This window comes from Atta colombica, unplaced genomic scaffold (assembly GCF_001594045.1).
Source record: "Atta colombica isolate Treedump-2 unplaced genomic scaffold, Acol1.0 scaffold26, whole genome shotgun sequence".
Taxonomy (NCBI): Eukaryota; Metazoa; Arthropoda; class Insecta; order Hymenoptera; family Formicidae; genus Atta; species Atta colombica.
Window position 1 is genome coordinate 106,118 of NW_017259359.1, and position 11,389 is coordinate 117,506.

The 11,389-nt window shown below is 30.8% G+C and overlaps 1 protein-coding gene across 1 annotated transcript in view; it reads left to right on the forward strand.

Annotated features, from left to right (window-relative positions):
- LOC108689116 overlaps positions 1–11,389 on the forward strand; it is a 277,007-nt gene that overhangs the window by 3,902 nt on the left and 261,716 nt on the right. Inside the window, exon 3 of the mRNA XM_018195755.1 lies at positions 5,344–5,566. Within this exon, the coding sequence (XP_018051244.1) occupies positions 5,344–5,566 (223 nt within the window). The remainder of the gene's footprint in view (positions 1–5,343; positions 5,567–11,389) is intronic.

Consider the following 11,389-nt stretch of genomic DNA (forward strand, 5'->3'; position numbering starts at 1 on the left):
TAAGTATTTGAGAGCATTCGATGAGCCTCAGCCGCAGATTTCTTCATATTGAAGCAAAAAATTAAAACCTCCCGCAAATGACGAGAATTTGGCTCGTAAACTGACATTTTCAATCGAGAATAACTTTATGATGCAGACACAAATCGACTAATGTTTCTATGAGGTTATGTTGACAGATGCCCAAGTTTATTGTATGACGTCTATGATCTATTTATTTCGACCACCATTTACCGCTAAAGCCATCTATAGGAAAACGGCGGAAGCAAAGTTGTACATCTAATACGTTAGCTTATTTTATTTATTTGCTTATTTATTTGCGTTGTTTATAAGCAATTGCCGTCGCTAGACATTAACGGGCCTAGCGACGGCAAACGTGCGCTTCACTGTGCTAGGTGGTCCTATCCTGTTCGCGCGTTTACATTTGGCGATGGACTGGGCGAATTTCGCTATTTTTATAAGTTAATAACTTATTAACTCCGTTGCAACAATTGTAAAATGGTAGAGGACTTTTCTTCTGAGTTTAGTCTATTCTGATCCTATGCAAAAGAGTTATCATTTATTTCCAAACATTCTGTATAAGTAAATTTTAATATGTACTTTTTTGTTAATTCGAGCAACAATATTAAAGAATTAAACATTTTGCTTGTAGTAGCTCTATTGTCTTTTTTTTAAATGTGTCTTTAAAAAAATAAATAAACATATTACATGATGTACAAAATGTAACATTTTTTTTTTTCAAAATAAAGTACGAGGAGACATTAAAAGTTGTAAAAATATACAAATGAAATTTATTAACATTAAAAATGTAAATCACAACAAAATTGGTGCAGCGAGATCTTTTTCAGTAGCAAAATCCTTTTTTTTTTGGTTTGCCATTCCGATTGGTATCTTCCTGAATTGATAGAAACCCCATTCCATCCCATCGAAAAAAATTCAACGATACGCTCACGGCTGTAACTAGTGTAGGAATTGCATATGCAAAAGCACATATTTATGCTTGATGTGAAAATAATATCAATTCTTCCTGCATTAAAAATGATTTATGCAAAGTTTCATTGAAATTTACCAATTAGTTTACAATAAATAAATATTTTGTTTATTTCCATCTCCTTAGTCTTATTGTTCGTGAAGCGAGGTGACTTCTCTTTTATGTCTGTGGTGCGTATGTGTTGGTTGTATACAGTCATATGGAAGATATGGTTTAACGTCGTTTCCGAAAGACAAAATTTTGTTAGAGGAGGGCTCTTGGCAAGGATATAGGTGGATTGCCGTTTCCTTCCAAGAGAAGACGAGCTTATGAAAATATTTTCGTTCTATCGGAAATCAAATCCGGGTTCTCAGAGGGTCAGCAGACCAGTGCGCTATCTGCTCTGCCACGCTCGCTCTCTTGTTATTTATTTATTTTTCTTTATTTAATGAACAACTAATCTCAATATATATCTCAATAACTTTACATAAATATTTTTGAATTCATGAAGTACTTACATATATAAAAAATTGAAAATTTTTATCATTATTTTTCAATACATTTTTATATATTTCTATTAGAGTACAAATTAAAAAAATATTGCTTTTTATTTAAGTAATTTTTGGTCTGGGTGGTAAATTGTCTCTCATTTTTTTGTATTACTTTCAAATGCAATTTAGAATAGTTTGTAATTTTTTCATGTAATTTTTAACATATGTATTGCAGGTTAAATTATTAGACTCAATTGACTAAAAACATTAGTAAGAGGTAAAAAGAGTCACTGTTAGTTTTTAATTACTAATATTTAATATCTTGTAAATTAATATTTAACAAACATTTCGTCTTTACATTAGAACCTTTTCAATATTAATATAAACAATTCTTACATTATATGCTAAGTCTAAACATCTCCTATCTTATATCATATGTCATTCCTTAAAACGGTTTAATTAAAAATTCGCTTCTTCTGAGTGTGATGATTTTTATGTTTCGTTCTCATATTGCTCAGTAACTTATTATTAGGAATCTTTGTGATTTTATTCTTACTTTGATTTGTTTAGTAAATCGACCTGTTATTCTTGTTTGTATTTGTTCGTCTATTATAAATGATTCGCAAATAATGTAAATAGTATTACGAATTCGTTAATTGAAAAAAATTGATTTTACATGTCAAGATTGATGACATAGCAATCGACAAAATATATTGTCATTACTGTATTCAGAAGAAGCGAATTTAATTAAAATGTTTTAAAAATTGATGTATGATCGTTTTAAGAATTGACGTATGACGAAGGAAATGTTTAAAAAAGCATGTAATGTAAGAAATGTTTATATATTAATATTAAAAAGGTCCTAAGGTACAGACAAAACATTGGTTAAATATTATAATTTACAAGACATTAGATATTAGCAATTAAGAATTAATGGTGGCTCTTAGCTCTTTTTATCTCTTATATAATATTATATTTGTTTCCTTAAAGACTATGTGAACAATGGTTGCTTTCAAAAACAAATGCTGTAGTATATATTTATTGTCAAAAAAGTTGCAACAATCTGTTAGAAACCATTTTCATGAGAATTTAGTTTAGTCCACATATCTGTCAATTGCTAAGGATGTTTAAGATTATTCAATGCTAGCATAAAAGAGAGATAAAAAATGTCTTTAAGCCACAATCCAAAATATCATTTATCCAAATTATCATTAATAAAGCAATGCATTATTTAATGAATCCTTTTTTACAGATAAAGATAGCTGTTTTTCTTCTCAGAGGAATTTTAACAATGACAGAATCGTTTTGGACATATCGTTTGATAGTACGCTTTGGGATATTGAATTCTTTAGAATTCTTTAGAATTCTTTTAAATATCTCATTTCTTTGTTTTTTGCTGCTTGAACTACAGCTTTGATTATCAGACCTCAATGCTTTTTCTTTGCCTCTATTTGTAAATATAATTATTTAGTACACTAAAAACTTATTAAGATATTGACGGAATAAAGAACTTAACAATTCTTAAGAAAAGAAAAATAAAATTGTAGAAAACTTGAGATTATATTGCTAAAATGCATAAATTTACAAAACAACATGGTAAATTACTTATATTGCAGATGTACATTGTAGTCAATTGAAATAATAAAACTATGATATACAAATGTTAAATAAATACCTTAAAATCACAATTATTATGTATTTTCCTTCTTCGCGCATACGCGATCACTCTCTCGCAAATACCATATAGTAGATTAAGTTCGAGCGTAAGTTATCTCTTAGGAATACCCTGAATATTTCATATTGTATTACGACTTCTACGCCTTGCAATTTCACGATGACCGAAGCTAATCTTTACAATTAAACAAATCATTACATCAATGGCGTACATGAGAAAAAATGTTTCGGGAAGTGCTGTAGAAATCAGTTTTGTTTAAATGTTCTTTTTTATACTAGTGACACATTTGATAAGCAAATAAAAAAAGTTTCGTTTAAAACGTTAAATAAAAATGTAATTAATGTTGATTTAACATTTTGTACATCAATTTGATCACATTAATCGTCAATAAGCTGAAACCTCTACACCGTCAAAGTTGTGATCATGTAGAGATTTTTTTGTATTTTTTTGTAATTTCTAATTTTTTAATTTTTCTTGTAAAAGATAATACAAAGAAGTGTAGGGCATATAAAAGTTAACGTAATTAATTATAAATGCAAGAACTATAATATGATATATAAAATGTATTTAAAAAATTCTATAAATAATACATTGTAAAACACACACATTACATTACATGTTTCGGCTCTTAGATTGAGCTATCCTCAGACAAAACAAAATTCACAACCTTAAAATTCATTTCCATCGTCATAGAAAAATCGTGATGAAAGTTATTCAATTTATATAGCAATATTGATGAATATCTTACGGGGACCATGAATTACTTGCAAGCGATTTACTGACCGATTATTCGGAATTTCATATTCGTTTTAATTTTATTTTTTATTTTTATTTATTGGTTGATAAATATGTCTCTTTAATAGAATATTGACGTATAATTAGAAAAGTGGCGTTGAATGGGGGAGAACGGCAGCATTTCAACTCTCACAGTTGGATATTAATATTTGTTATTCAAATTTTTACACAATAATCTTTGATATATTTTGCCACTTGTAGAACTATTCCGAAATTTTTGAAGTGCTTTACAACAAAATGGCAGATTTTTAATAATATTTTATCGAATGAATTTTTTTTTAAACGTTAAAGTCGTATTACGAATTTTCAAATTAAAAATTGTCATTAATGTTACATCGTAGTTGAATATTTGAAGAAGTTTTCTGGAAAGTTTTAGACAAAATATTATTAAAAATCCGCCATTTTGTAAAATACTTCGAAAATTTCGGAATAGCTCTACAAGTCGCAGAATATGTTAAAAATTATAGTGTAAAAATTTGAATAATAAATATTAATATCCGACTGAGATATCGCGAATTGAAGTACTGCTGTTTTCCTAACATCATTTTTTGCGGTTATACTAGCAGTAATATTTTTTTCCATGTAATTTATCGAATTTTTGTTTACGTGTCAAATACAAACGAAAATCAACAAATATATTTTTAATACATAATAAACGATATTTTTGCAACTAAATTAAATATAAGAACTATCCCAAAAGATTTAATTTCCTCTCACAAAACAAATTGATATTTACGGCTCAATAATTTTTTACACATTCTTATAAAATTATTGAAATTATTCAGAATTTCGGGGGGGGGGGATTGCAGCCATCACTGCTCCATCTTGGTCACTGTATTACATATAATCACTTATTTTCCTATCAATATGATCTTACTCTATTACTTTATGTTGACTTTATTATTAAATATTTACTTTTATATCATAAACATTTAAAATAAGCGCCTGTCTAATTTCAGTTCCAAAACGCAAAGCCATCGACGCAAAAAGATTCAATATGGATAAGATTTCGAAGACTTTAAAGTGATTGATAAGCGTCGCTCAGATGCGTATTAACACTTTACATTTCATGAAATCACATACTTATTCACATTGAATTTTTTGCGAATTTTTTTGGATTTCCGGTTTGACCGGAGTTCAAATTGAATAAGCCTGATTTAAGATTAATCTTAATAAAATGTGACAACATCCAATTTCACAAATCTCTTTTTGCAATGATTATATCTCTTTTTGCACGCATGATAATAGAATTTTCTAATTAAATAAATGTCACTCTAAGAGCAAAAAGTTCATCTAGAACAAATCATATACGTTTATAAATCAGTTCAACAGAAATTCCGCTATCTCATATTCAAAATCAGCCTATCCCATAATAGATGATTTTATCTTATTAAATTAAAAATAATATTGTTCAGCAACTGCTGCAGGTGCACTTAGACTCGCTGCATATGTATCTTCTGGCGGCCTTCATGGAGAATTTCGATTCGAAAGAGCTACAGAATCTTCAATACGAATACGATATTCGCTGAAACCAACTTTACAATATCCGGATCAGCAATGGCTGTGGTCAGTTACTTATTTTTCAGTCGACTATACAATCATCGATGGCAGATGTGATGAACGACATATTGGGCAAAGGTAAAACACACACACACACACACACACACACACACACACACACACACACACACACAGAGAGAGTGTCTCGCGAGACTTCTCAAATCGCCCATAAGAAGATAGATGGAACCGAAACATAAAATAATAAACATAAAAGTCCTTTATCGTTTAGCGATATTCATAATAATAATCGAGATCTTAATGTTTGCCAATTGAATTAATGAGAACGCGCCGGTAGAAATAATCCGGCCGCTAGAAGTATAGCACGACTCACTTTTTCAAACATAGGCTGCGCCGGCAATGCGTTGGAGAGGTTGGAGAGGCAAGAGAGAAGCGCGTCGTTGCTTAACGCCCGGCCGCTTACACGGTTCTCGCACTGCATCAAAGGAGTCGCGTTTATGGCGAACATTCGCGATTAAATGTGTAATACTATTAGGTGTACAACTTTGCTTCCGCCGTTTTTTTCCGAAATTCGAGGATTTATTGTAAAAAACTGGTTATATATTTATGATTCAAAGAATTGTCCATCGCTGGCCACTACTTTCTCCCATCTTTCGGATAGCGTACGAATCCCGCGTCGAAAAAACTGATCATCTGTTGAGGCTATCCACGAATCGATCCAATTTTTTACTTCTTCATAAGACCGGAAGTGCTGGTCAGCCAGGCCGTGTGCCATTGATCGAAACAAGTGATAGTCAGAGGGAGCAACGTCTGGAGAATATGGCAGGGGGGGTAGGACTTCCCATTTCAACGTTTCCAAGTATGTCTTGACCACTTTCGCAACATGGGGTCGAGCATTGTCATGCTGCAAAATCAATTTATCGTGTCTCTCGTTGTATTGCGGCCGTTTGTCTTTCAATGCTCGGCTCAAACGCATCAATTGCGTTCGATACCGATCGCCTGTGATTGTTTCAGTCGGTTTTAACAGTTCATAATGCACTGCACCGAACTGGTCCCACCAAATACAGAGCATGACCTTGGAGCCGGGAATATTCGATTTGGCCGTCGACGTGGAAGCATGGCCGGGAACTCTCCATGATTTTCTGCGCTTGGGATTATCGTAATGAACCCATTTTTCGTCCCCAGTGCGATGCAGAAATCCCTTCCGTCTTTGCCTTTTAAGCAGCTTCACAAGCAAACAAACGCCGTTCAACATCTCTCGGCTTCAATTCGTACGGCACTCAATTTCCTTGCTTCTGAATCATTTCCATGGCTTTGAGGAGTTGAAATGGCTTGTTGAGTCACTCCCAATGATCCAATTCTTCTTGATTTTGACACGAGTCTTGCTCAAGTAATGCCTCCAATTCTGCATCTTCGAAAATCTTCTCTCTTCCATCGCTATGCCGGTCTTCGACGTCAAAATCACCGTTCTTGAAGCATTGAAACCATTCACGACACGTTCTTTCACTAATAGCGGCCTCACCATAAATATTTGAGAGCATTCGATGAGCCTCAGCCGCAGATTTCTTCATATTGAAGCAAAAAATTAAAACCTCCCGCAAATGACGAGAATTTGGCTCGTAAACTGACATTTTCAATCGAGAATAACTTTATGATGCAGACACAAATCGACTAATGTTTCTATGGGGTTGACAGATGACCAAGTTTATTGTATGACGTCTATGATCTATTTATTTCGACCACCACATACCCCTAAAGCCATCTATAGGAAAACGGCGGAAGCAAAGTTGTACACCTAATAACACAAAAATAGAACAAATATAAACCATAATAAACTTCGATGAATAAAAATATCGAAAGAGAGAAAGCGATGGAAAATTTAATTAATTTCTATCGTAATCTACCGCTTCTCTAAATCTCGAAAGGAAAAAATTTTAAGAAAAAGGTATCCGAAAGAAATAATATCATTCTTCACCATCCTCTATCGTTTCCTGTTAGGGATTTCATCGGAACGATAAAATATCAATAAAGACATAATGTTTCATTGCAAGTTTTGTTGGAATTTCTATTTCTATGTATACTTCAAAAATCACTGAAAATCTGCTATAATTAATAGTGTATTTAAGATAATAGAAATTCTAAGCTCACTATCGCATAATTAACAAAAAAGCTCTTTGTTGTTAATCGTATTAACAATATTTGACATAGCATTGTGCTCTCGAGGTATAATTAATTATCGTAGGCGGTTCGTCGTAATCTATAAAATCGGAGAAGAGTTTTTCTATCATATTATTACAAAAAGTGTAGCATATTATGCATAATAAGTATTTCATGTACATCATAATTCTCTAATAAGATATTTATGAAAGGAGATCATATGAAGTATTAGTCGTGAATTAACAGACTTTCACGTTTCGTAGAAAAAGATACGATAAGGAATGATAAAAGTATTTAATGTTACAAATATGATACACAAAAAAATTGAAGGATCACTTAGTATATCCTCCAAAAATAGGCAATGTTCAAGAGAGTAACTTCGTCAAAAATAATCATTACGAGATTTTTAAAAAAGTATTTTAAAGCTTGAAGTCTCTATTTTCGATGTCGATTAATTAATATCTCGATCTAATTAATTTTTCACAAAGTTATAGGGAATTGTAAATGGATAGCTTTCAAATCTCTAACAATTTTATATGTATTTTACAAAGTTTCATGAGCTGAATTAAAAATTGCAACCAAATTCTGTTTACAACGTTTGAAAGAATGAATATTTACTTTTAATTTACCTTTTCGTTAAGCATTGTATAATATTTTTTCATCGAGTTATTCAACATTAATTGTGAAACGAAAACGAATTCTTTCACTTCAATGTTGAATCTTGGTAAAAAAAAAAAATCAGAAGATCGAATTCGCGATTAATTCTCCATTGTTTGTCTCTATTTTCGATAGGTTAGAAATATTTCGATCTCTCTGATTAACTTTTTACAAAGTTATAAGAATATACATGGAAAGTCGTCAAATTTAAAAACTTTGTACAGATTTTATCAAGTTCCATGACCTAAATTAAATTTGCTTCTCTGTGGATAGTCTTACGATTTTTTTTTTTACCAAGATTCAACATTGAAGTGAAAGAATTCGTTTTCGCATTAGTGTTGAATAACTTGATGAAAAATTATTATACAATGCTTAACGAAAAGGCAAATTAAAAGTAAAGATTCATTCTTTCAAACGTTGTAAACAGAATTTGTTTGCAATTTTTAATTCAGGTCATTTGTAAAATACATATAAAATTTTTAGAGATTTGAAAGCTATCCATTTACAATTCCCTATAACTTTGTGAAAAATTAATTAGATCGAGATATTAATTAATCGACTTCGAAAACAGAGACTTCAAGCTTTAAAATACTTTTTTAAAAATCTCGTTATGATTATTTTTGATGAAGTTACTCTCTTGAACATTGCCTATTTTTGGAGGATATACTAAGTGATCTTTCAATTTTTTTGTGTATCATATTTGTAATATTAAATACTTTTATCGTTCCTTATCGTTTCTTTTTCCACGAAACGTGAAAGTCTGTTAATTCACGATTAATTCTTTATATGTTCTCTTTTCATAAATATCTTATTAGAGAATTATGATGTACATGAAATACTTATTATGCATAATATACTACGCTTTTTGTAATAATATGATATAAAAACTCTTCTCCGATTTTATAATAGATCACGACGAACCGCCTACGATAATTAATTATACCTCGAGAGCACAATGCTATGTCAAATATTGTTAATATGATTAACAACAAAGAGCTTTTTTGATAATTATGCGATAGTGAGCTTAGAATTTCTATTACCTTAAATACACTATTAATTATGGCAGATTTTCAGTGATTTTGAAGTATATATAGAAATAGAAATTTCAACAAAACTTGCAATGAAATATTATGTCTTTATTGATATTTTATCGTATTCCGATGAAATCCTTAACAGGAAACGATAGAGGATAGTGAAGAATGATATTATTTCTTTCGGATACCTTTTTCTTAAAATTTTTTCCTTTCGAGATTTAGAGAAGCGGTAGATTACGATAGAAATTAATTAAATTTTCCATCGCTTTCTCTCTTTCGATATTTTTATTTATCGAAGTTTATTATGGTTTGTATTTGTTCTATTTTTGTGTTAGTATTACACATGTAATCGCGAATGTGCGCAACAGCCATAAACGCGACTCCTTTGATGCAGTGCGATGAGAATCGTGTAAGCGGCCGGGCGTTAAGCAACGACGCGCTTCTCTCTTGCCTCTCCAACGCATTGCCGGCGCAGCCTATGTTTGAAAAAGTGAGCCGGGCTATACTTCTAGCGGCCGGAATATTTGTATCGGCGCGTTCTCATTAATACAATTGGCAAACATTAAAATCTCGATTATTATTATGAATATCGTTAAATGATGAAGGACTTTTATGTTTATTATTTTATGTTTCGGTTCCATCTACCTTCTTATGGGCAATTTGAGAAGTCTCGCGAGACACTGTGTGTGTGTGTGTGTGTGTGTGTGTGTGTTGTGTGTGTGTGTGTGTGTATCATTATTTTTTGGTACATACTGTGACCAACTATAAGTCATGAATGTGTAGGATAAAGGGTATATGGAATAGCATTCTTTAAATTAATATTGTTGTATATAAAAGCATATGCTTTAAATTTAGACAGAGCTTTTGAGGAATACATTATATATACAACATCTTATATACAACATCTAATAAATGTAAGTCGCCAAAATTTAAGTTCAACGTCATTATTAACAAAATTTTTAAATGGAGGGTTTAAAAGGTTGGATGTTACATAGAATGCTGGTAAAATTTAGATAATAGTAATAAATACTTATCAAAAACCAATATATAACTATAAATAAAAAACAAATATATTATATTGCTTTCATATAACAGAATATAACAGATAATATGCATATGCGTAACATTCTTCCAGGTAGCAGATATTATGACGTGATGATAACATCGAATTTTACGTCGTTTATATTTAAAATTAACCTAAAAATGACGTGTTTTTGATAGTCCTAAGTCATAGATGCCATCAGTAACGTCAAATATACGTTATTTGAACTTATAAAATTACGTGAATTAAATAGTTTAATGTTTTTTGTCACTTTTTAAAAATAAATTAAAATAAAATAATACTTTCTGACATACCTTAGCTGCTTACGTCTTGTGAGCAGTTAAGATTAAAGCATAATGGGTTTTCTACAATAAGTCATTATCTATGCTTTAAGTCTTAAGCTATAAAAAATTAACTAATCATAGTTAATTATTTTTCTCATATTCAACTGTGATCAATTTTTTAGACTTATTGTAGAAAGCTTATAAAGCGAGGAACACAGATTCTTACGTAACATAGTAAGTAATCAACTAATCAGAATCTTTCTTTTCTTCCCATTTCATGGAAAAAAAGAATTTCGATTGATTCCCTTATGCACTATGCGTTTTGCAAGAGTTTGTGCTGCGTCTATTAGGGTCTGTTCCGAGTTACGCATAAAGTGCACAAGTGAATAATTTTATCTTTCTTTATTATTCGATGAACAACAGAGATAAATGTTGCATTATGCGTTTCATATGCGTTGTGCGGAATCCTTATATAAAGCGTACGCACTCCTCTTAAATTATAAACGTATTTTTATAAATTATAAACGTACGTACCAACCTCTTGCAATGCAAATGTTTCCGCATCTATTTGCAAGAGCTATATGAAAGTTGTATTGCTAATACCATAGTTGCAGAATATATTTTCAAAATTACTTTATAAAATATAAATATATACACATTTTCATCTGTGATACATTTTTTGATAAAATATATATATATATATATGCAGTTTTTGATAATACAATCACCATTATGCAAATCATTAAAGTTACGTTTTAAGCAGTTATAA